Source organism: Ischnura elegans, chromosome 5 (genome assembly GCF_921293095.1).
Source record: "Ischnura elegans chromosome 5, ioIscEleg1.1, whole genome shotgun sequence".
NCBI lineage: Eukaryota > Metazoa > Arthropoda > Insecta > Odonata > Coenagrionidae > Ischnura > Ischnura elegans.
Genome location: NC_060250.1, coordinates 67,697,950 through 67,724,523, shown reverse-complemented (window position 1 = coordinate 67,724,523; position 26,574 = coordinate 67,697,950). Strand labels below are relative to the sequence as shown.

At 39.5% G+C, this 26,574-nt stretch overlaps 1 protein-coding gene across 1 annotated transcript in view; it reads left to right on the top strand.

The window, feature by feature from the left end:
• Window positions 1–26,574, top strand: part of LOC124159017 (rap guanine nucleotide exchange factor 4) — a 444,712-nt gene that overhangs the window by 169,918 nt on the left and 248,220 nt on the right. Inside the window, exons 2-3 of the mRNA XM_046534502.1 lie at window positions 22,690–22,832; window positions 25,032–25,159. Coding sequence (XP_046390458.1) covers window positions 22,690–22,832; window positions 25,032–25,159 — 271 coding nt within the window. The remainder of the gene's footprint in view (window positions 1–22,689; window positions 22,833–25,031; window positions 25,160–26,574) is intronic.

Sequence of the window (26,574 nt, the reverse complement as noted above, 5' to 3'; positions counted from 1 at the left end):
GATGACATCGTCCGTGATGGCCCCCTTAGGGTGGGCTAAATGGGGGAAGGGGAAAAACTCAGGGGGGGGGGGTCCGGGAGAGACCAGCGCAAACCCCCTCTTCCCCCTGTTTTCATTTCCGGAAGAGAAGACGTTTCCCGGGGCGAGTTTTGCCGGTAAATTCCGTAGGAGCGGTAATTAATGTCCGGTTTTTGTTTCTGTGAGTTTCTTGAGGGGTCCGGCTGATATATCTCTCTCTCTCCGTCCACTTTTCGCTCTCGTATTCAGGGGAAGCCTTATTAACAATTTAGCGTAACGAGTTGGAGAGTGCCTTTGATGGTAGCGAGGACGGCAAACTTTAAGCATCTCGAGTCGTCGCAATGACGGAAATGGAAGTAATTTCATCTCGTTCCTCGGTTGATTTAGGACAGAGGCCACGATTACTGCTTGCTTTCCCTAAATTTCGGTTGATACTTTTGGATGCATTGGATTTTTGCTGGGTCGTTACCGAAAAATTTTACGTACGCCAACATGAAGTGGTATGAAGGATGAGAAGTTTACCAAAGAGGTAATGAGAGTATTATTATAAAATTTTAGGAAAAAATTGATGCAGCTCTTTACTAAAAACATAATCATGGCAAATGGTTATTTTTTTCGAGATTTTATGCAAGAGAAAAGTTGGTCCCTTATAATTCATATACTATTAGTATATGCATATCTATAACGTGGTGGATACTAGAATGTATATCTTTACATTTACTTGTACTACAGAAAGAGTATTTACGAAATATGGAAATAGTTTGCTGATTAAGGAATAGTATGCCATAATCCAAGTATCTCTGGATTGATCAATGACGATATGTTAGTATCCTAAGTTTCCCGAAGTAATAGTCTTTCAGTCGTCATTTTTGGAATAGCGTGACACTGAATAATCTTCTTAGCTAACAAGCGGGAAGTTGGAAGATTCCATCCGGGCAACGGGAAAAGCAGGAAATGGATCTTGAGATACCATTTTAATTGATATTCTATTATCCGCTTTCAATATGGGGCTAATCTATCGGGCTTATGCTCGCATACTTATGCTTTAAACACTGTTCATCGCGGGGTGTGAAGAGAAACTTGCAATAGGGTAGTTTCCTTCATCAAAGAAAACGAAAGGCATTGATTGCGATTCGTTACCCACCATTAGTGTATTCATAATACACAAATTATTTGGTTTTTGAAATACCGGTTCAGACGAATGGCAAGGGTCAAATTTTATCCTCATTTACAAAAGGCCAGATTGGCGCCCATGCAATTCCACTCCACGTGACGTCACAGGGACCTAGTTTCTACACGAGAGGATAGGAGTTATACATCGTCTGAGGTTACCAATGCATGCATGAGGCACAGAGTTCAGGGAAACATGTCTTAATTATCACCTATTAAAACTGGCTAAGGTCGGAAAGTTTTCCTCGTTTGAAAAGGTATAAATAAACCTTTTTTAAGCCAAGCGCTACCAGCCAGCAAGGTACTCAGCTACCCGCTAGCATCCTGCGTCCTATCAGCGCTCAGAGCCTCGATCAAGGTCACCTCGCAAGGCGGGAGGGGGAACCAGAAATGCGTCGCACGGACTTTTTCCCATCATTCCTACTTACGCGTCGCGTTTTCGCGGGCTTGAAATTTTTCACTTATCATTTAATCGCGAAAAATAGATATCGTCATTTAAAAATCTAAAAGCGTGAAATACGTACTCCAGGAGTAATAATCTTTCGATTTTGGCGATAAAAAAATAATAGGAAGCCACCCTATTCTTTTAAGTAATGGTTATGGCTGTCAAAATCGAGCTAAACGAAATTGCTAATCCGAAAATAAAAAATATGTACATGTGGAAATGTAATTTCAATTTTAATTCAGCTATTTAATATTAAAATACAATCTCTCGTTTTATCCTATTCACTCTTTCTGCCTAAATGAGGATACTAAATCATGCTTAGAAGTCTGAGGCTGCAACTATACATTTCTCCTCCTTGTAAAACCATCAACAACCTTATCGAAATACTGAGAATGGATGATTTATACGAATTCAAAAACCTCTGCGTGGCGTAGTTGAAATTTAATTCTGAATGGCATTCATAGATATAAACTTATTGACGTGTGAAACTGACATGCACCAAAAGCATCCTGTGGTATCCGTGTGATAGATAATTTTTTCAGATGGCTCATTTATCTTGAGTACCACCGAGGTCGTCTGTGGTGAGAGTATCTAACCCGCACTACTCACGTGCCTTTATGCCGTCTAATTCCGCCTCTTTTCTCGCCTTAAATAATTCGTATGATCATTCCGGTGAAAATAGGATGAGCAAAAAAAAAAGTTTAGAACGCCCGTAGCGATGTAAGATATGCCGTCGTTTATACTGTTTTCTTTAAACCTCTCTCTACTTCGTAATTGAAATCCGTCATTTTGGTGCAACAGGTAAAGCGTTATCTCATGACCCTACATATGACACTCTTCCGTTGGCACACGTGCCGAATTGTCGTTTGCTCCCGTTGAAGCGTGCACGGCTTTTATATAACTCGCGTAACCGCAGTACATTTGCGTACATTACGCCGAAAATATGCATACTCGCGCACTCCGAGAGTTGGGTTATACCCCTTGACTCCGGAAAAGGGTAACGCGAGACTTGTCTCCTTATGTTTACTTCGTTTATTCACTCTATTCCTTCCCAACGGCTGTTACCTCGGGTGCAGACGGCTTTCCGGATATCTCTAGGGCAACAGACAATGTGGGAGAGAGAGAAGCGCTTCAGACAAACCGTTGTGACAAACAAAATTTCCCTCGTCCGCTGAGCGCGCCAGCGTAATTGACCCCGTCGCGTTGGAGTCGCCGCCCTGCCGCGGAAGGATACAACGATAATAGGCGAGGTTTATTTTTTCGGTCTGTTTGGCGCCAAATAAGGTGAGAGAAGAAAACATTTATTTTATCATGACCGAAAGCGTTTGCTTTCCCATGCCCGTGGTCTTTCTATCGACCTTAGTCTCTTCTGACTCTCCTTTTGTGTGTTTTTATCACTGCCGCAATGCCGATTACGCCGCCTCTCAGCAATTTTCCCGCCTCCAGCGTAGGGATAGGGGCGGGAGGGTTGTTACAGGCGTGGCTGGTCCCACGTGGGTCGGGCATTGGTGGCTTAATGCGCAAGGCGATAAGATTGGGCGGGTCCGCTGGGAGTTTGTTGCCTTCTCCGGACCGATGATCCCTTAAGTTAGGGGAAGTTCTATAAATCATAACAGGCGGAAACGGCTGGGATGGATGTGATGGTCTATCAGCTTGTGCCCCTCAACCGTTCCTGCTCATGTCAACCCTCCTATCTCTCTGTTAGGTGTGTTTCGTGGAAACGCCTAGCTTTTGGGGTTAGAGCGTTATGTCGTGCAAGCGGGAGAAGCGGCTTTTTCGAGAGTTCGTCTCCCTTGCTGTCAACTATCTCATTGTCACAGCTCGTGAGAGAATTGCCTAGGATGAAGGTCATGATGCCGAAGCGTGGTTTTGCCTTAATCATTCATGGGGGGAATTCTAATGGAGCGCATTCAGGTAATTATAATCCCCGCAAACGCTCCGTTAACATGCTCAGTCTTGCTCCTCCATCTTGTTTACTATGCAGTCCAAATGAACTATTTGCTCCTTCTCATGAAAGCTAATAATAAGTGTTTTGCCTAGGCTTATATAAAAATATGTATGCTATCCAAAACCAGGTCTATTTCGTCAGAAAATAAAATTACAAAATGACTGTTGGAATATTTCCTCACATAACATTATCCTATTTTCTCTTTTACATTTGTTCAAGCTTCTTTGTCTGAGATTATTTAAGACCCCTTGTCTTGTTAATTCAAAAATGTAATTTCCTTCAAAATAGAATGATGTCCTGGTTAAAATCGGTTGGGGTACAAAAATGCTGGGGGATGAGGGAACTGGGCTCGGCGTAACAGCTGTTTTCTCGCCTCTATCGGAGGGATAGCGGTGGCAAGGTTGTTGCAGGCGTCTACCAAATAACAAACCCCACGTGCAATATCAATTGATGCAAATAATCCGTGTTTATTTAGGAGTATGGTTTTAGGTAGTAACTATTTTTTTATTTCTCTTGACCTTCTGAGACGCATTATTTCCATTGCATTTTATACCTGGAACTAGTACACGAGGGAAATAGGGCTAACAATAAGTGACATAGGTGGGTTACCACTGGAGACTTGAGCACTTCCGAGGCATAGCTACTTTGATGGTTTAGCGGTAAGATTTTTCGGATAAACGAGTTTTAATTTCCTAATTTTTGTCGTTTAAATTCTCTAGTTTACCCAATGCCCTCTCCAAAGTCGCTTCTTTACCCCCGGTAAAAATTTAAAGGTTAAGGTAAAAAGTATCTAAAAAGTGAAACTTTTTAACCGTTCTTTTCATTTCCTTCGACCCTTTCTAGTTATTTTCTAGCTTAAAACTTTGCTCAACTTGGAAGGACCCTTTTCCGATCGATTGGAGAAAGGGAAGGATGGATATTTTTTCTTTAATTAATCCTCTCCCTAACTCCGCGTAAACATTCATCCCTCCACCTTCCCCGAGGCAATACGACCCTGGCTATTGAATTCTCCGGAGAGCGGGCGGGCGGTGGGACGCTAAAATATCTTCGGGCCCGCCTTGTGTAACCCCATTTCCGAAATCTTCAGCCTGGTGTCGGAAGAATTACAAGCTTCGCCACCGGGCATTAGGGCGTTTTTTTTTTGTTTTTCCGACCGGTTGGGATGGCCGAGCGCTTGCTGTGGTGGTGGCGGATGAGGGAAGGTCAGGCCAGCTCCGCTGACAAAGGGATTTGGCTTTCGGTTACACTGGTCCAGATGAAAGATCTCGACCAAACACGTCCCCTATTTCGGTTTTAGCTCACTTTGCCCAATTGCCTCGACAACAATGGCCGGGAAAATAAATGCCCGCTGACTTGATGGAACGAGGATGTCACCACAATTCCGTATTTTTTTTTACCTCCGCCCGTCATTCGCGGATGGATTGGTCACGAAAAACATTTATTTTTTCGACAAAAGTTTGTACGCGGATGAATTTGAGTGCCTGGCGATACCGCAGGAACACACTACCTGTTGTTGCGTAAAAAATTCACATCCAAATAGAATGGAAAGTAAGCATGTGGAATTGACATCAAATTTGAATGTTTCTTTTATTGAGAAAATAACTTGATTGAAGTTTGAATTTTATCGACATAAAATTATAATAAATTATTTTTCTATAAGAATATTCGATTATCTTTTTGTACATGTACCGGATTTACGGTGGCTTCTCGATGAAAAACGCATCGAGTAAGGAGATATGTGTACATAATCGACCATATAATTAATTTTTTACCTACAAGGTAATGGTACCTTTGTCATTTCTTTCTAAACTCCGTAGAATTTCTGAGAGTATGATCCTAAAGGCTCTCACCCAAGTGGTAAACAATAATTAAGTAGATACACCACAAAAATCCCCTTGCTATTTACTAAAACTGCAAAAACGATTTACTAAAAGCGCCGAAGATATACATTACCGCATCGAAGTACGGGTATCCTCTACTTTTGGCTTATCATCATCAAGAGGGATCAAATTGAGCGAGTTGCACATCGAAACATCGGATGGAGATATGAAGGGCCTTACCCGGTGTGAGCCCCAAGAAATCTTCACTGTCACGGCTCAAATTCATTATCACGCCGCACAGTGGTCCCAAATCGAAAAAGCTGGCCAAAACTCATTTTTTCGACTTTTTACAAGAAATTTTCTTTCTTTTCAATATTTCGTACCTGATAGGTCTGTGTGATTTTTATGTTGACCTGCGTAACCCGTCAAACATGGGCATGTTCAGCCCCAAAACGCCCCACGCGTAGAGATAGTCGAGTTCAACTTAATTAATGACTATTTAAATTCCATAGGATTCTTCTATCAATTTTTATACGGTAATTTAGCGTATTTTTGCACAATATCCTGTATTGTGTTGTTCGTTTCAGTATTTTTACATTAATATTTAATTATTTATAATGTTAGTTATTTTTGGGCCTATTTTTAGCTAAATGTGTCGATATAGTTTTGTGCTCCTCCGTGCTCCTCGAAGATTCCTATGCAGAATCCTCGGGAAGAATGTATACAACAAGATGAAGAAAAAAGTCTTGCCTATACTTGCCTATCCGGCATCTAGGGTGTTTTAAAGTTGAGCGGTACACCACTCCGCTGAGGGCGGCTGGCCGGCGGCAGGCGGAAGACCGAATGACATTATCGCTCAAACATTCCTCTACCGTTGGTCGAACTCTCAAGGTGTATACTTTACATAATTCTACTACCTGTGAGATTCTACACATCAAGTGTTTCACGCCCTTCGTATGAACATTTCTCGTACGTACACTCACCTTCAAATATTCATGAAATCAATGAGGGCCGGTTTTCATGCTCTTAATCAGACAAATTATGCGTGATTAGAAGCAACTACATAAGTCACTATGCGACAAACTTACAGTAACCCCTAGATGCTTTCCTCTGCAAAACTTTCCTTATATTTTTATAGAGGGGAGATCCCTTACATGATGGACAGCGTTGTCAGCACATTATTCCGAAATAAGGTCTTGGTGCTAGGGGAAAGAAATGCTCCCTAATCCCCTTGCCGCCCCAGTGCCGCCAAGAATTGCTCACAGGATCATTTCAACATCCCGTAGACGTGGATAGGATGGCATGAGGAGGGAAAAATTCGTCTAAACCCACTAAGGGTGTGTGCATATTGCTAGTGCATTTTCTTTCTAATATAATAACGGAATGAGGATGACGGCCTCCCATACCATGACATCCATTGCATGGATGAGGTGAATATTTCCCACCCAGTGTTATTTAATGATTTGCTTGAAGCATATAAATGTCTCCCTCTCACATCTAGTGAGTGCAAATGACTACCACGCATGCAGAGTTGGCGAATATATGCAATGGGTAAAAATAATCATTAATTAATCTCAATAATAAAACTTTTAACGGTGGAGTTTTAATTCAGGATTTCATTTCAGACAAGATGAAATTACGTGTAAGTATAAAATTATAATAAATAAGTAAGAAATATTGGGCCTGTTTCCGTAATTTTGAAAAATTTACGAACAGATTCTTTAGATGCATGAAATGCATTTATTGATGTTATTTGCAATTTTCACTACAGGTATCGATGAAAGACTTATCCATCGAATTTCAGTGATATTAAAATCCCTATCCTGTGGCTAGTTCATCGAGCTTTATAGTTGGTATTACATGCCGCCCATGGTACACAATGTACTGATACATGGAACAGCAATTTCCAAAGAATTCTTTTTTCCAATTGAAGTTTTAACGGCAGAAGCATTGGAGGCTAGGAACATCGATATGAGGAAATTCTGAGAGCACTGTGAAAGAAAATCCTCAAGAGTGCTAAATAATGAAGATATCTTTAGAAGATTCCTTTTAATAAAGGAACCATACATTTAAATTCCATCAGGAGTTCCAAAAAACGAGGTCGGCCTACCATGTGAGGTGAAAATCTGCTAATTTGAAATGATTCGCAGAGCGACAATGAGTCAGATGGGATGACATCGGACGACGATTCTTTTAATATTCTTTTTTGTGATAAATAAAAGTGATTTTATTGAAATTTAAAAATTATTCTCCTCAATTTCCTTGATATCAGTCAATTTATTTTATCTAATGTGACTTATCAAATACATAATAATATGAGTAGTTAGTAGTGAAGCCAAAAATAATAATATGAGTAGTTTTTCCGATTTCGGTATCTCGCCGACTATTCTAATGGTCGCGAGTTCGAATCTCGTAAATTTCATACCGTAAGTTCTATCATGGCTTATAACGGCAATTTATACATCTTTTACATTAAAATTACACTGTTTTAAGTTCTCCATCAAGAACAAGTTATCGCTAATCGCAATGACGTCTATATCGAGATTTTATAAAAATTGTTTAAATAATAACAGCTCAAAAAATGCTATAATGAAGAGATAGCGTAAAAATGATGCCAAAATCAGTTTCAGGTGATCAAAGTCAGTAAGGGACATTCATTTTTGTTGCTAATTTATGCGCCGTGTCCAAGAGATTTTTCATGGATAGCCCACTAAAAACGAGGCGTGTATTTCGTGGGATAGCGCTACAGACCACCATAGATATGCAAATTGGACGCGATTTCTGCGTGGGATGAAAAAGTGAGGATGCAGAAGGACGCTCCATGCACTTGCGCCAACTGCGTTGCAAGGAGTTTAAGGGGGTGGAAACCTCCCCAGGGGAATGGGACCGACGACGAGACGGACCGAGAGAAAATCTTTCATACCTATCCAGTTGAGGGCACGTGAATTAGCTCGGCTCAGCGCGCTAGCATTCATCTGGGCGCAGATAGGATGAGAATCTTAGGCCATTAAACCGTAACTTCACGGCTGTCGTCCGTGATGAGTGGCAAAAAAGCACGCCATTTACTCGATTGTTTCATTACCCTACTCTCATACCCGCTACTGCCCTCGTTATCAAGCCATACTACTTATCCCATGCGGAATGCGAAAAATTAGGTCGCATGGTGAGATTTAATGGAGCTCAAGCCGTACTAAAAGTGAAATATGTAGGAAAAATGCTCATTATCGTTCAATGTATCCATGAACGAGCACTCTGATTTCGCGCGCAGTGTAGAATAATAAAGAGTAATATAACAAAAGAAACTGTTAAGGCTAAATTTTGGTGAAATAAAAAAAAAATCCGTGGTGCAAATAATACCAAACTTGCAAAAGTTCACACATGAATTTTAATTGTCGCACCAACTGGGTGTGAAAATTCATGAGTGAAAGTGCTCAAGTTATGACTTATTTCCATCAAAGAGTAGAATGTAGTGAAAGCGCTCAATATTATCGCGCCGAATATTCATCTCCAATGGAATACAATGGGAATCAAAGGCCATTACTGACAGAATAGCCATGGGTTTCCTGATACACCATGAATAGAAGTTCGCAGGATGCGTGCATACGCAGACGATAATATATGACATAGCATCATGATTCTTTGATACTACTCGATAAGTGTATAATTGCAGCGCTCGTTTCATTATTTATGAAATTTCACCTCATTTCTCATTTATATTAGTCAAATAACTATTGTTCTTGCCCTAGGCCTTGGTATTTTCGTGAGCGAAACCAACCATCAATCACCAATACGAGGTGATAAATCGAAACGTTAAGAAGTGACTCTTACAGGGTGATATTTTCGACTTACTTTTGTTGGTATAATAGATAGTGAGGCTTTGGGCCGAATTGCTGGGAGATAATCATCTGAGATAAGGGGTGACGCAGATGTATGTCACCCTTGCCTGCGCCTTGAATCTTATCCTCGTCTGATGACGTCGCTGAAAGAGAACCTAGGTTTTGGAGAGGCTTATCCCTACCACTTTTTCCATCTCACCTCTTCTCATATCTCCAGCGTTTCCTGATTCTGCCATTCGAATGCTCTCGTAAGCGACTTCCTGGATTATGTTCATCTAAAACCCCTGAACCTAGATCTTTCACAATGCTGATTGAGACGGTAAGGGCGGTTCTAAAAATAATGCTGCTACCCGAAGCACGTGTGCACCTCGTAATAGACTTCACGGCATGATGTGTGCATTAATGGTCACTCTCGCGTCATTAACGGCATTTGTAGCGCATTTGAGCTATGTGAGGGACGCGAGTATCATTTGTGGTTGTAATGTTCACCGCATTACGAGGCCTTGAATAGTGAACAGCTTCACTTTTTTCGGTGTGATCGTTTTACTGCGAGCAAATTGCACCGTAGATGGTTCTCAGAAAAGAACGATCCATTTTTGAGTAGTTTGTGTCATTTTGGAATAAAGTACGTATCCTCGTTTCGGTAAACCGATTCGTAAGTAACCCAGCAGGTTTTTCGCTTTAGCCGACCCATTTTTAAGTTGAAGATAATGTTCCAATGCATAAAAAATCTAACGCGAACTAACAATAGGTGGAATTTGTAGTTATTTTCGTGAATATTTGCTTATGATCTCGCATTTTCGAATACATGTTTCATTTCCTAAAATTCTAATGGTTTGACTATGTGATGCAAATATCGTGTGTTTCAGGAAGAATCCGCAATACTTCAATAGGAGACAATTTTAAGCATTTTTTGTGCATGAACATCGGGTCGCAACTTGTTATTTACTGAGCTTGGGCAACGCAAAAATTGTTTTGGATGCACTCTGCAGTCACCATCGAAACGGGGTTTCTTAGGTAATAATTGTATTCGACATTTTATTTAATGATCTTTTTTAAGGACATCAAAAAATTAAGGTTGAACAAAAATGTGCGATTATAATTGTCCGAAACAATTAATCTTTGTGTATAATTCAACGAGAGCTTTGAGTGAGTATCAACAATACGATTGCCCAATCTCACCCATGTTAAGATTAATCGTTTCACACTATCATAATCGCACATTTTCGTATTTTTTTATTTTTAGTTTGCGAGAAAAGCGTTTTATAACTATTTATTTTAATAATTTACTATTATTCTATTATTCTTCTTTCGAGAGAAATAACGCGTCAGGCAATGAACATCGTGAAAATTTGAGTTCTATCACGTGGGCCACTTCTGTTACTTTTTTTAATTATTGAATTAGATGAATGTCTACATGATAATGAGGTTGATGACACGATTTTCCCAGCCATTATTCTTTTTTGACTTCCATATTTCCATAGGGGTGCCTTAATGGTATTTCTTTGTTGTAACGTAACGTTTCGTATATACCTTGTTTTATTCTGTGAATACCTTCCAGAAACATCTCCATTTACTTGGATATGAATGAATCTCTAGCGCAGCGTAGGTATATCCTAAAGTGTTTGCATTAATGTTGTGCATTGCATTATATTTGTCTTGCCTTCGTAGATGCTGCATTTGAAGTTTGTGAATTACCCCTTTTCTGAACCGAACCCTTTCTAGAACTTGCTATTTGAACAGCTTACTATTCAAGTACTTCCTCCTATTGGATAATCCGCATTTCCTTCCGAGAAAAATTTCCATCTGCTACTCAGCAAGCTGCCGTATGGGGCCAGGGTTGTGAAGTTTTGAACGCAATATTCTCTGAAGGAGGGAAGATATCAGGGAAAGGGAGCGAGGTTTCAATATGTTAGCCTTTTCCACATGTTTGTGCTGCGGTTGAGGATCCTCCCATGGGAGAAGCGAACCCTTCAAAATCCCCCATTCGGAGCAGTCGATACTTCCGTGTGTTGTCTTCTCCATTGCTCCTGCTGTATTCGTGGCACAGCTCCGAAAATTTAATGAAAGGAATGGTAGAATAAAAAAGTAGTTATGGAAATCTAGCACAAAGGCTTCCTTCATCATCATCACCGTAAACTCTGTAGCTAACTCTGGGCCTTGGCTTCCTCTACAATGTGACTTCTTTCATTTTTTTCTTACCTTCTCTTTAAAACCACATAATACCATGTGAACCACCACTAAGGTGCTTGGCAGAGGGTGACCAATCACCAGCGTGCAGCATGCAAGCATTCCCATATGCAGACCATACGGTCATCAAAATGTCATGTATGCGAAAAAATTATGCTTCCACATCCATTCAAAGGAAAAACTTGCCAAATGTTTATGAAAGCAGAACTGAAGCTAGAACATAAAAACATGCTGTTAGAAGTAAAAGGAAAATTAAAAAAAAAACATGCATTAATCAATACATAAGTTAGGAGGCTACACTACCTGTCAAATAACTTATTTGTAAGTCCTAACGCTGCCGTTTATACTCTCTTATCGATCGAAGAAAAAACGACATTTTAAATCTATTTGTTCCTCGAATTAATCTATCCACCAGAATCTGTCTATTCTTTACGTGCTGTCACCCATTTTCTGTGGATCTTCCTATTATCCTGTAGTTATACCATTATTTCTTCTTCCCTACTGCTTTTTTTACCTTTGCGTTTCTCCTTCGGCTTATATTTTAAATTGGGATTCCAGTTCGTTGTCGAAACAAAGTTTACATCTTGGTTTTTATCCACACTTCTTAAACTTATTCTTCCTAAGAGTTCCTTCCAAAAAAATGTTACCCAAATATACATTATATAATATAAACAGCAAACGGTAATTTCGACACTTTAACATATAACTCCACTACCAACCATGTTTTGATGCTCTATCATTTTCAAGGAATAAAGCTGACATTGAAAATGTCACAGTGCCGAAACCCGCTTTTATTAATCTCCACCACGATCGGTAGTGGAGTTGTAAGTTAAAGTGTGGAAATTACCATCTGTTGTTCATATTTTATATGGATACATCGCATTTCCACCAAGTCATGCCTGAAATGATTCTATAACCAGAACAGTAAAATATGATAGTATGTGGTGTTTGCATGAGGTGAAGAGCGTATTTTGAGTTTTTCGTAACAATTATATCAAATCGTCCCTCGGAGGGACTTCAAGAGCAAAACCCTGATGGTAGCAATAACGTTCATTTGCGCTAATATTTAGGGAGTAAGATAACTATTGCTATTAACATGTAGTGCAGGGGAGCAACACCTCTGCGAAAATTTTTTTTTCAAATAATATTACCCTATTAGTCGAAAATGATAATCTGTGGTGTAGGTATAAAATGAGCGTATTTTGAGTTTTTCCTAACTATTATATTCAACTCGTCCTTCAGTGGAACTTATTTAAGTGCGAATATCTTTTGGTGGTAATAATAAGTGGCGTACCTATGGGGGGGGATGTGGAAGATACACCTCCTCCCCCCGAAAGCCTCAGAGAAAAAAAATTAAAACAATTGTCTAGTTTTGACATAATAACTGTACTTGCTAAAAGTTAAATTTTAAGTGCCAAAATAACGTAAAACCTATATATAGCTATGTCATTTTTCAAAAATTTTCCCTTTACCTGACCCCTTAAATCTCTCCTTTCTCCCCCCAAAGCATATTCCTAATTACGCCGCAGGTAATAATTTTTATTTTCCATTATTTGTTAACTATATTGACTATTGTAGATGACTTGTTTTGGAGGACTTCAACACCGCTGCAAATCGATTGGTGTCTCAGGAAAAAAAACATCGTCGATGCACGGCTTTTTTTCCGACCCGAAACTACTTTGCCGGGCGGAGAATCCTCGCATGAATCAGCACACCTTAAAGCATTCCAGATTGTACCCGCTTTTATTAATCTCCACGACAGCGCTCCTTTTTTTTAGCAGTGCAGCAGTTATTCCAATCCTTTATTTTTTTATTCCCATTGTCCTCACCACCCTTCTCCACTAAAAATGTTTCCCCATACCCTCCGGGGCGAAATTAACTTCGTTGGCGAGAGGACGAATAAAAAAAATTAAAATTTTCCGAATAAAACCCGAAGGTGCGAAAAAGTGTGGAGGGTTCGTAATAAATACACTTATTCAGGACGATAGTCGCCTCGACGGAAGTGGACATAATGGAACAGCTAGCTAGTGGGAGAAGGAGAGGAGGTGGACGTGATGTCGCCTTAAATGCCTTTCAAACCAGCTTAACTTAATATTACTTGGCGTGCCGTGAGAGCGTTAGTGTGAGAAACAAAGCATATATCTTCATCTCTTCAAATAGTGCCATTTTAAATAATCTATGTCAAATGACGAGCTCAATCAGTAGCATTCCGTGCTATGTCTTAGTCTATTTGCATTGAAAGTTACATTATATTTGTGAAGGCTATCGTGGCGGTAATTTTCTTAGCAAAGCATAAATGGATATGAAGTTACATACTTTGCACATTTCCACACAAGATACTATAAGAGTCCTGATGCTGCTGCCATGCAGTGAAAGGTGTTGACTCATTTTTAAATAAATACTTATGTGGAACAGTGCAAAGTATTTTACTTAATATCCTGCAATGGATTTCCACAAAGTATCAGCCTCCACCGTTCATTTCAACGAACTATAAATGTTAATTACTGTTATCATGCATATGTCATTTTGGAAAAACCTGTAATCTTCGTTATACTGTGTTTAATCATGGTAAAAATGAAGTAATAGTACTTTACTGTTCTCTTTTTTGAGATATTTCCGCATTAATGTTTTAACTGAAGCCTTAAGTTACATTAAAAATGGCACTACGTTTAGTTCGAATTACTGGGGAAAGTGTTATTATATTTGTACGGTTTGAATAATTCCATTTCTCAGTACCTCAATTTGAATTTGAATTTCACAGGATTGTCTGCCGTTTCACAACAACTTTCAGCGGCGTAACTCAGCGTGGCCATTGGTGCAGGAAAGCTCGAACTTCTCTTTATTTTACATCGGGGTTTTAAACAAATTAACAGTCCACGGAAATCCATTCCGTAGATGGGGCAACCTACCCAAGTGGGACTCGAATACGCGACCTCTTGTTTGGCAGGCAAACCCCGCAACCACCGAGACCGGCGAAGGAAGAATATTGTAATGTGTATCGATAAACTTGATGGTGGCAGGTGTAACTTAGTGCAAATCCATGTTAATGGATATCGGATAAACTTTGCATAGATTGACAGGTAAAATTAACCCAGGTATAAAATGTGCTACCACATATAGCCGGCCATAATCTCTAGGACTTCGAAACCTGGCTCTGTGGCTTTCGATAATGTATGTAAACTTTGGCCTTTATACATTTCACCGTTAACAGTTGGTCTCTGTATCAACTAGGACCGCTGTTGTAAAGCTGCGTATAATTTCCCGATGTGCCCATTCATGATATGGTTCTCTGGTAGTTGTTTCGTATTGCACAAGTATAGCACGACTAATGAGGCATGCAATGCTTGTGATACAGGGAAAACTCCTCATGAAAAGGTTTCGTTGTCGGGAGGATTATTTTATTCAATCATCTCATCTACTATTTATATGAATGGAGTTTTTGTGTTGAAAAACTGTGAAAACTGTTATGTTAATTTATTTTCATTTTTAATCAATCGATAGCACTCATCATCATTTGTCAATAATCCTGAGATTGGTTTGACGCAGCTCTCCACTCCTCTCCCCATCCGCTAACCTTTTCATAGTGACGTAATTCTCCTCTTTTACAACCTTTGTAACTTATTCGGGGCCGTCCCTTGCCTTCATTCCCTTCCACCTGTCCTTGTACGATTTTTTCATCAAGCCATCATGTGTGTGCGTGTGCCAACTAAGTTGCCCAAGTATTTTCTATAATATTTTAGGAGGCTTCTCTTTTCTCCCACTTTTCTTAGCACTTCCTCACCGCATACTCGGTAGATCTATTTTTTCTTCATCATTCTTCGGTAGCACCATATTTCCAATGCTTCCACTCTTTACTCCTGTGCTGCTGTCAGCGTCGCTTCAACAGAGAAAATCCGATGTCATGATTGATGCGCAATCTATTCCGTAATTTACTTCATTATTCGGTATTGACATTAACCAGCCTATTAGGGCCGAAATAAGGAGTTTTTTCAGGGGGGCTAAGATCAGTTTTCCACCCCTTTCCCATGATCCCCTTCACTCTCGTACTCCCTCTTCCCCCACCTATAAAATATAATAACTCCGTAAGCTAATTTTTGAGATGGATGCGGTGGTTGAAATTGCACACCGCATGTTTGCTAGTAAGAAGTTTCATTAATATCATTGTTAACAAGTTTTAACTTAATAACTATTTATAAATAATCTCATCAGAACAAAATTAAATAGCTTTTTAATAAAGTTTTCTAATTTTGCCTCCCCCTGAAATCTGCCACCTGTGGTACATGCCTCCCCCTTGCCCCGCCCTACTTACGTGCCTGCAGCATATTATCGCCAAGTTCCGTTTTTGTGAACGGGAAGTGTGGGAGTGGGTCCGTGGATTGAGACAGCACCTAGGTTACGAGCTTCGTCCTCCTCACACCAGGGTCAGCGCGGCTGCTGCCCAGTTGTTCCACCGCCCATTCCGGGAGTGACCTGACCCCTTCCTCCTGTCGACCACGCTGCTCGAGAACCCACTCACGCCGTGGGACTGAAATCTCTCCTCCGCTCTCGATCCCCATTTCCCGCAGTTCCCCACGGACGCGTCCCTCCTCGTCCGTTTCCTCTTCCCAGCGGTATCCGTCCTCGCGCCTCCCATTGACTCGAGGTAAGTATTGCGATACACCGACTACGATGTGCGTGGCGCACCGGATGCATTTCCTGGTATCGATATTTTGTGCAAGAGGCCTAAAACTAAGGTCATTTGCGCTGTTAGGAATTAAATACCACTTTTTGCAAAAGGACCCTCGATTCTTTTTCACGTAGTTCGTTGATTTTGTCGAACCTAAGTCAGCGTTTATTTTGCTCTCTTCCTAAGCTTACTATGCTCTTAATCATTCACGCTCCAAATATAATCCCCGAACTTAAATGTGCGTGCATTTGTAGGTTTTTACTAATGGTAGTTCAAGCATGCAATCTATGCAGATTTTTTGTGATTTTTTTCTACCACTCAAATGTGTATTTCGAGTGCTTTCCCAATGAATAAGAATAATTTTTTGCACCAACCATTTTTTTTAAATAACCGTCGAAATATTACTATCGATTGATTTTTTTGCTCAAATTTTAATTTTTCTTGAAAATTAGAGGTTTTCATTCGATTTAAAATCCATTGATGGAAAAATCGATATTGACTGATATTTTTCCAAGCGTTAGTGATATTCAACGAATTTAACTAGTGGAAATTCCGAAAAGACCATCGCGCAGTTAACTCGCTGAGTAAAAATAGCTTAATATTTTATGCAATTGTAAATTTTATTTCACTGTTTGCAAATTTCGATGGAAATTAAGAAGGCAAAACATGGAATGTATAGCGAGAATTAAGTGAGGATTGGAAAATTATTACATCATACGATACTATCAAACATTTAACCGTATTATGAAGAAATCCTTGCTTATCAGTGAGAGTTATATTCATCCCGATGTTGTATAAGAACTTGAAATTGTTGCAGTTCTGCTATATCTTTCTCCGCCCTGAAGTATGATAGCTCTTCCTCCTTCGTGGTTCCCAATTTATGTTACTCCTCCTCGCTTCTAACATTCGTGGGTTTTCATCTCTCTCCTCCTATGGCTCTATTTTATTTAAAGGGCTATTGTGGCCTCAATCACTTCTGCGCTTACTTTTTGCGTCTATTGAACAACACCAACTCTCTATCCCCACAAGGCAACGTCAATCGATCCGGAAACTTTGCCGACGAATCAAGGGAGCAGCCCAACAATGGTGACGCGTCTGGGACCACTGCAAACCTTTGGGAGAGTAGATAAAAAATGGCGGCGGGCAAAGACTTATGGATTTCCAGGGAAAAACACTCATTCCTTAAACCCACGAGTGAATTTACCGCTATTAAATTCATTTATTTATTGGATACACTTGCCGGCAATTATCATTAAATCAAGTATTATATAAATTTGGGTGCCGCATTTTAGTTTTATTCTTCTGTTCAAAATTTGAAGTTTACCATCAATCACCTAAAGTCAATTGATAGTAATTGATATAAATATAATTAATATTTAGAGTGATTCAGAGGTTTAATTGAAGGCGCCATCATTTGTCATTCGGCGATTGAAGTCAGTGGCAATAAGACACTACGCATTTCCTTTCACCAGTCAAAATCCATAAGACAATCACATTCTATAGCGCGAGCAGCAATTACATGTCTTAGATTATCAATAATACCTCACTAATCTGGTGACTTCATTCGGTACTTTCTATTTCCCTATAATTCGCTACTTTACACGTTACGCCATCCAGTGTACTCACCAAAATTTTTTCAGGGTTCTGGTTGGAGTACTTACCTATAGAATTTACATTTTCCTTCTAAAACCCGGATATTTCTTTTTTCGGCTCTCTACATTTTCCCGTTTTCATAGACAGTAGCAATCAATTTTCATGAATCAAAACATTTGTTCTCATTAGCTCTCCACTCCAATTCCTTTTCACCGTTCCCCTTTATTCCTTCATTACACCTAATTTGCTCGTCCCTAATCACTTATTCCTCGAATTTCATCCTCGGACTCCTCTGAGACTCTCCGAGTTCATTTTTTCCTTATTATAGTCTTCCAGCAGACTGCCTCAGAATTCGTCCAATAAGGGCGTTACCTAGGTTTTCTCTCTATATATTTCCTCCCCAGTTGTTGTCGCAGCATTTTCATGAGAAAACCTCTTTTTCCTGGTAAGATTCATCGTTCTCATTTCCTACAGACATTCCCATTTGTTCTCTTCGCCATCACTTATCGGACGATATATGCTTCGCTGCATGCCCCATTCCTAACCATGGCAATTGTAATTTTTTCCCTCATTGACAAACATAAGTATATCTAATCACAAGTATCTATCCAATCACTGCACAGTATTGAGTCACTGTCACTCAATAAGAAACACATAAAAATAAACACGCACACGGGAAATATTTGGAGCTTTCGAAGCCAATAGCTTCATTCTCAATATCTGAGGAAAACATAGTTTTTCAAGTTAGTTTTCCCTTAGACGTTGAGATTAAAGCTATCGGATTCGGAAGCTCCAAATGTTTCCCGTAATGTGCTTTTTTTATGTGTTTCCTATTTAGTGCTAGTGACTCAACTCTGTATTAGTATTATGTGTAACACGTATAATTTATCGAAAATACTGTGTGTAACCACTGGTATATTTGCCTGTAGTAATATATAACTTCTATATCAAGCTTCATTTGAAGCAAAACTCAGGGGTTTTTATGTTTAATCTGAAAAGTTGAGAGAATTTTCCCGAAGAATTTCGATTCACACTTCTTATTTCGGTGCCTTGCCAAATATTTATTAATCATTTTCCACATTCTATAGATCACATAATCTAGGGTATTCCTTATACATGTATAGACAGGTATCCATTGATCTTGCAAGATTTTACTGTTTACTTGACACGGAATTTCATTATTTTCAGACACCCATCACTCGATTCACAAGTGTGACTTCGTTCACGCAAAATAACACGTGCCAATCTTACCAGAACTTCGAATGATTAATGTCTGTTAGCGGTTTGTCATAATATTAAAATGTATGGCAAAAATAAATTTCAAATTGCCATTATTTTTTTTTTAATTATTGCTATATTTTAATTGATAACTGGTACGTAAATCTTACTAATTGTGGGTTATCAAAAATTGAACGTTTTTATTACTACCCCATAAGGATGAAATCGATCTCGTCTCATTGAACTTCTCTCCCCTTGAACAGCTTCACTCGCGTCGTGTGACAGGGTCTTACTGTAACCTGGGGCCGTAATCTGTATCTCCAAACCGATCGGTGCGGTACCGATTCGTCGGGTGGGACGTCACACCGACTCGTCGTGCGACTCTGTATGCACCCGATCGGTGCGGCACCGGCAAGCAAACGGGAGATCGTCGGTAGCCTTACCGACACCAAAAAGGTGTCAGCGCGGCCACCGACTAGTGGGTTTCACGAATTCCTCCGCGCGCATTGTACGTTTAATTTGTTTTTCCCTCGTCAGCGAGTTAATATGAGGTATTTCGCAATATCATATATTCCTCATCCTTTGAATAGGCCACTATATTCAACTGTGTCATCAACTATTGATCACCTTGACATATATATTAGGTATTGGTTTTTAAACATGAGGTTTGCCACCATGTTATGACTTTCTCTCACTCTGAATAGGCAACTATATTTTACTCAATCATCATTTGGCGATTCTCTCGACATAAAAATGAAATATTTTTGTTTAAATATGAGGTTTGCCTTATTGTTATCACATTCTATCACTCCGAACAGGCATCTATATTTCACCGTACAATCAGTTGTTGATTCCGTTGGCGTAAAAAGATATGAAGTTTGCTGCGAATATGTTATCACTTTCTCTCATTTGTAATAGCGAACTTATTTCATTTTATCGTCAGCTGTTGATTCCCTTGACGATGAAAGAAGATATTTTTAAATAAATACTGAGGTTTACTGGAATGTTATAATGTTATCTCACTTGGAATGCGCAACTTACCGACATATATTTCACCAAATCACGATTTCTTAACTCCCTCATCATTGCACTTCTTTTAATTACTCCCAGCTCCATATTTAATTAACAATTTCCTTACTTGTTCCTCTATTATAACATTTACATTTGCTTTTGAATCCTACGTTCACATTCCATGGTATGTGATTTTCGTCTGCAACGGTGCTAATGGCATAACCGTCCATTGATAACATTTACAGGGAACTTACTTAATGACAACTATATTACCAAATCATGAATAAATAGCAATATCCGTTACCAATATTTTAAAAAAGAAAATACGATCTCAAAGATAATTTCAGCAATTCATTTAAGCAACAACAATCTCCATCACATGCAAACTATATTTCGATGTTTTAATATTGCTTCCTTCGCTTCTGTAGGTAGGGCACTACTACCACACATTGTATAAGCATTGTTAAGAAGTTACCCAATATCGACTATCTTAATCTAACAATAAGTCGTAATTTCCTAAATAAAAAGATTTAAAACAACGACAACACAAACTGCGTGCCAATAAGTCTTCACTTGTTTCTACCTTTCACCCATTGGTGGTGACACGTCACATGACTTCTTACTTCGAATATATTCGATTTTTCCCTGTTTGGGAAGGAGTGGAAACCGTACCGACTGGTTTGAAACCGACGACCGACAGAATTGCTGAAAGTGCCGTCGTCAGTAGGGAAACCGTTGTCGGTACGGAATGATGTCCAGTCGGTGGGCTTGAAAGGGAAACCGATCGGTGCGGTACCGACGAAATACAGAAAACGGCCCCAGGTCCGTTGGGAGGAAAATGAGTTTATAGTTACCTACTTCTTACGGCGGCGAGTTTCACTTATGACAAATTAGTCCAAATTTTAAGCTACTTACCTTCGTATTTTACAAAAAAGTGAAGGAAGTCTGTTCGTCATCATAGATCTCGTTTCAAATTTGTGTTCACGAAATAGTTTCATTTGCAATCAAAATGCCGTGTGAAACCTAGGAAGCGGAATATAAGCATCTAGATATTTGAAATTACTCTATTTCGATGGTAGTAAACACATCAGGCTATAAGGATATTTTTTTATGTTTAGATCTAAATTCAAATTATTGTATTACAAAAAAAACTTAATTTACGACTACGGTTTCAGTTATGGCCTAGTAAAACCAGGGAAAAAGCATGCCATGCAATAAAATTCATCATAATCACGCGGTTTTTATGGCAAGCACACTGAGGCTGAGGGGCAAAATTTAACGCTTCCAGGAGAGGAAAGACATCTGTAGAGCATTTTATTTTTTTGGTACAGTCAGCTCATTTTATTTTTTATTTGGTACACATTTTAAGTTCTTACATAAATAAAAATACTGTAGGGAAAAACCGTAAACTATAAATGTTAGCAAAACCTCCGAAGAACTCTTTTTTAACCTACCATTAATTTTTATTTTATTTTTATTGTGTTGCCCCAAAGTAAGGATACCTCCCCTTAGTTTCTTAATTATTTGTTTGCATTTAACAGTCACTGTGATAATTTCGGGGGCAGTAAAATTTGAATACAAACATTTAGTTTGTTTTATTTCACATTTGAACTGTGGAATTTACTACGCACTTGATCTAACATTTGAAAACAATGGTACGGAGGCTTCCACTGTGATAACATGATAATTGTTTTTCGGGTTAATTCCACGTCGACTTCTTGGTGGACGACAGTTTCGTGCGCATTCCAACTCCCGTCTTTAACAGTATTTAAGTGTATTTTAGACCCAAAGACGAGAAATAGAATGCGCCCGGAACTGTCGTCTACGAAAAATGAGTCGATGCGGCACTAACACGAAAAACAGTTATCAATTCAGAAACACTATCTTCATCCGGACAGCCATCCTGAAAAATTTTTAAGTCCCCTTTTTGTTACTGTCCCCAGTATGGGGTACTATCTGTTGCAAATGAATAAGGAAGAGCGCATGCGCGTGCTTGTGCGTCTCGTAAGTTACGCCGCTGTCTACCCTCTTTGAGCCCTTCGATGCTCTCCGGTGGCGCTTCGGAGCCACGGCCCTCGGACTCTAGAGAAAAATTACCGAGGCACCTCGGCGCCCGGGGCTCACACTCCCGGGGGAAAAGAGCGCGCCTTTCGAGACATAATCTGATTACCCTGATCGAGAATTAACTTTCGGTAAATGAACAGTCCCCTCCTTTTCCTCTCCGTAAAACGAATTCGAGCTCGCTCATTGGAGGAGGCGCGGAGGCGTGGAAAATTCGAATGCCCCGCAAATAGAGGAAAGCGTCCCCACAGTACGCTCCTTCCTGATTTGTAAAGGCCAAGGTCTTTCATCGGATATACTGTACCGTGTAGTTTTTTGACCTTCGCTGAACCTCCTCAGTCCCGGGACATATCCACCGTATAATAATTTGCGAAGTTTCGATTAATTTGTTGACGCCTATATCTGCTGTAAGTTCTTTGCCTTACTAAGGTGTAAATTTTAGTTAATTTGATCCGGTATTTTTTGTGAACAGATAGTTTTAGCCCTGTAAAAGAAAGTATTTCTCAAATAAATCTTCTTCTAATGTGGGTGATACGCATTCATTGTTGGCCGATTTTTCGGCCCAAATAAATAAAAGAAATATGCGAATTTAGATGTGTATATTGGCGGTCTATGAGTAAATGTGTATGCTACCACGATATGAAGTCGTTCTAATACTAGGCTAAATGGTTGGGAATGGTGACTTACATATTTGTGTATCTATTCCACTGCAGGCCAGCCGACAGAACAATGAAAGACGTGGAAGCAATCGCAGCCCGCCTCCGGAGGTTGCCGGCCCTGGACCGCCTCCCACCGGCCCTCATCCACCAGGTGGCGCTGTGTGGCTATTACGAGGACCTCGAGAAGGGAATCACACGTGAGTTGTTTCGGATTCCGGCGACGGAGCCTTTCCTTTATTTTTTTCTTTCCTCCCCCTTTTGTATGTGTGTGGACACTTCTAATGAGGCCGACCCCGATTTCCGCGGCTGGGATTAACGCTTCTCTCTTGTTTTTCCCTTTCCGCAAAGCTCCGAGCGACCTTACTTAGCCATCCCCTCGAGGGCAATTCAAATTTTAATGGGACCAAACAGTTGAGTCCAGAAATCGAAGTGCTCCCGACATGCGGTGGGTTTCGAAAATTCCACGCCAGAGAAAGGAATTACAATGCCGGGAACTTGTTTTCTCTCACCTGATTTAATCCCCATGTACGACGACCTCCAATAAGCAACAGGACAGTATTCACAATTGGAGAGCTGGCTAACACAAACGCTACTTGGAATCTTATTGGAAAACCCATGGAGGCCTCAAAATGTAAAATTTTACATTACGTAAAATGTTAGCATTTTTTTTCTTTGCTATAGTACGTATAGGCGATGCTTTTGCTATCATCTGGCATTGCATCAATAAACAAAATTTACCTCAGTGGCACTTCAGCATTCACTTTTCTACCTCTCGTATGCTCTTCAACAAATTACTATTTTAACGGAACGATATGCTGTAATGGCGTAGATTTACGATACACGCATTCCTCTCCCAAAGGACATTCAAATGTTGATGCCATGTAATCTATCTAAGATATTAAAATTAAAAATTCATCACGGACATGAATATTCCTAAATGGTCTTGAAAAGATGATGTTGTAATACAAATACCAATGATTCAGAAGTCTGAAATTGTAGACCCAGTAGTGGACTCTCAGCAAAGGGTAGCCCCTTTTTAATGAGGCCATGTGTAGAAGCGGCTTTTCTTTTTTTCTTATTTCATCATAAAATTATAATTTCCTGTACATATTTAAATTTTATCATAATATTTTGCTTCTAAGATGCGCCGTCTCAACAAGGTCTTATTAGAAATAGCTTTGCTAGATTGATTAAAGCGTACGTAAAAACTTTTTTCAATGAATATATGACCAAAGTTATTATCATCCGTTATTATTTATGTAATAACCTGCGTTATTACATGTTTAATATCATATTGAATGCATCTTAAATACATCTTGATAATCTAACCAATAATCCTAAATAAACTTTCATTTTTGCGAAGCACTCATCACCGAGGGTGAAACGGCGTTTCCCGGAAAAGCGCTATTCCTCTTATCCCTTGGGCGGTTGCCTGGGTGAAAGGGCGTTTGAGAGAGGTTTAGGATCGCAATGGGATGAAACACCCCTCGGTGTGGTGTTCCCACCACCTCGCCTCCGCCGTTTATTTCAGTCACGCTAGGTTGTTTAATTTTTCAAAGGGGCATTAAATTACCGATTGGTACCCTGGAAAACCCCCAGCATGAAAGCCAGACTCTAATGTGATAAGCTGATGAATTCCCTCTCGCTGTTGTAAGCCGGATATGAAAGGTCGTAACCTAAAGGAAATCCCCGGCGTGTGTCCTTAAATTTTCCTCGTAGCCCAGCGGTCGCGAAAAATTTTAATTGAGGCCCCCCTCAAAAATCCGTAATTCCGTATATCACAACCCTTCGTAATTTTCACCATTCAATAAATCTCTTTACCCTCCATTCGAGTTTCATTTCATCCGTCATTTGGAATTATGCTCTCTATAATTTACTGTTTCCCCGCGTAGCTGTGGTAGCCTTAAAATTTGCTCACTGCACCAAGGTAGTAGCCGGAGAATGAATTTTAACCTCGAAATAAGTCAATGCTTTAAATCATTGTGATTGATAAACCTTCGAAAATGTAATAGCGCTTTCATTTATGTGGATTTTGTAAATTTTTTCCTTTGAAAATTTGATCGGCACATGGTTAAGTATAAATGATTTTATTTTATGGGATTTTATTAATGCAGTAAGTTTTAATTACCTTTTATACATTATATTTCACGATTATCCCCTGTATAAGTTTGCTTGTATGCTTCGTCTTTTGAACGAGATTTTTATCCTTTATTTTCCATTATTCAGGCCTAAAAATTCTAATAAATTTAATGATACCCTATCGTTTTGAATTTTCAGTTTACTTGTGGCTCTTTTTCATCCACTTGCGGTCCACATTTTTATCCATTGTGGGATGGATTGTTTGAAATTATGTCCCGATATCCGAGCACTTTTTCAAGCACTTTTCTTCATTGCAGTGTTTCGGCAAGGCGACCGCGGCACAAGCTGGTATGCCGTTCTGTCTGGTTCGCTGGAGATTCGCGTGAACGACGCACCCTCTGGAGCTGATGCAGTGGTCACGAGCTCCGCGTCTGCTCCCGAAAAGGTAAGAAAAGCAAATGGAATCATCTACTCAAGCGTTGTTCTTTTCTCACTATTCCTGCGCAGAAATTTTAGTGCTAAAGTCCGTACCTCAGTATAATGCAGTGAAACCTGATAAAACGGCTCCCTCTCTTCAAGCGGCCAGTTCACCACGGGACCTAACATATTTCTCATGTGAAAAATATAAATTCCCCATCCTTTCAGTGACCACCCATTTAGTTGATCGGTAGTCAATTTTTTCTGTATCGATATAAATGCAGTTTTATTTCCATGGATTTTATTTCTTAACCTTGGTTACGACAGTATACACTGTCTATATCAAGATATACTCTATCATAAAACAACTGTTTTTTTTTCTTTATCATGATATCAATTCTTGATTTCCACCAGGTATCGCCTAAGAAGTTAAACTCAATTTTTTTCCGCCAACCCCATTACTTTTCAGAGATCAGCCTGATATTTACTTGGTACCACGCAAAACCTGGTAAATAAGAACAGAGTTTAGAAATACGAATGAAGTTTGGTGATTCTCCCTTCTTTTCTCGGGGAAAAAATGTTGTAAGTCCAGTGAGAGATTTATCTTTATCTGATGTCCATTCTATTTCTTAGAGCGCTTTTTGCCTTCATTGTCTCTTTCTTCGTTGCCATCAACCGGTATTGGAGATATTTCGTGGAGCCCAACAATTAATCTTTCGCCCCTATTCAGCGACTATCACCTTTAAACGGTCACTTTTCTTTTTCCTCCTGAGCGGTCGCATATGACAGGCATCATTTCAGCCACAAGTGAACCAGGAATTTTGTCCGGAAATGTACTCTGTTTGATTATCTATGTTTTTTCTCTTAAAATAATTAGCCTACGAATTACGTATGCATTAACGTAGAAAATGAGTCAGCCATAAAGTCATCAAGACACATGTATCTTTTTCCTTGTCACCGAGTGGTGACATCCTGTCTTGTTCGATACTTCGAATATTCGATTCTCGAAGTTCTTTAGCATCACCAAGTGGTGACATCCTGTCTTTTCCTAAAGTTGTTTCATCAATATTTAACGAATTTTTAAATATTTTGAACAAATCAAAAATAAATACCATTATATTTCGGCAATCTCATCAAAATAATATGGTCAAACACAAAATATCATTTCGTAGGCGATTTTCCCTTCAATAATAATTTAATTATAGTATTGAGACGCCCATGTTGGTTATTTGTGCTCGTTTGCGTGGAAAAACTACGTCGTTGCATTCGATAAAGAAACCCACGGTGTGTAAAAGTTCATCCAATTAGGAAAGAATTTATTGCAAATGATTCACGTAGGCTGAGTACTCTGTTTATTATATCTCTAATGATAGTCACAACATCCCTGAAAACGTAAGACTGATCATATTTTTATAAATACCCACTTTTATTTATTTTGAAGTT